Raw genomic sequence first — 320 nt, 5'->3', positions numbered from 1 at the left:
GAAGGTGCAATTCAAGATTAGTGCGGCGGGGGGTGTGACCATGTCACAGGGGGAGGTGCTAGAAGCCTTTCCTGGCTGCTTATTTCTGAAGGTGCTGCACAGCAGAGGAAGAGTGCTGAGCCTGTGGGTGGAGCCTGAGTCAGAGGGGGAGGAGTCTGAGGTCACGGTGTGCTGGATCTGCGCAGTTCCTGGGTTAATGCTGCAAATACAGAAGAAAATGGGTTAATAACTTGTCCTGACTCTGCCCACATCATAACCCCGCCCATCCTGATTCTCCGCCCACGTCATAACCCCGCCCCCCCTGATTCTCCGCCCACGTC

The 320-nt window shown here is 56.2% G+C and overlaps 1 protein-coding gene across 1 annotated transcript in view; it reads right to left on the bottom strand.

Moving 5' to 3' along the window:
* Window positions 1-35: 35 nt before the first annotated feature.
* LOC108804129 (vasodilator-stimulated phosphoprotein-like) overlaps window positions 36-320 on the bottom strand; it is a 4,308-nt gene continuing 4,023 nt past the window's right edge. The window contains exon 5 of the mRNA XM_018575893.1: window positions 36-199. Within this exon, the coding sequence (XP_018431395.1) occupies window positions 162-199 (38 nt within the window). The 3' untranslated portion in view covers window positions 36-161. The remainder of the gene's footprint in view (window positions 200-320) is intronic.

This window comes from Nanorana parkeri, unplaced genomic scaffold (assembly GCF_000935625.1).
Source record: "Nanorana parkeri isolate BGI_ZX_2015 unplaced genomic scaffold, ASM93562v1 scaffold5325, whole genome shotgun sequence".
Lineage (NCBI taxonomy): Eukaryota > Metazoa > Chordata > Amphibia > Anura > Dicroglossidae > Nanorana > Nanorana parkeri.
The sequence above is the reverse complement of the archived record's forward strand: the minus strand, read 5'-3'. Positions and strand labels throughout refer to the sequence as shown.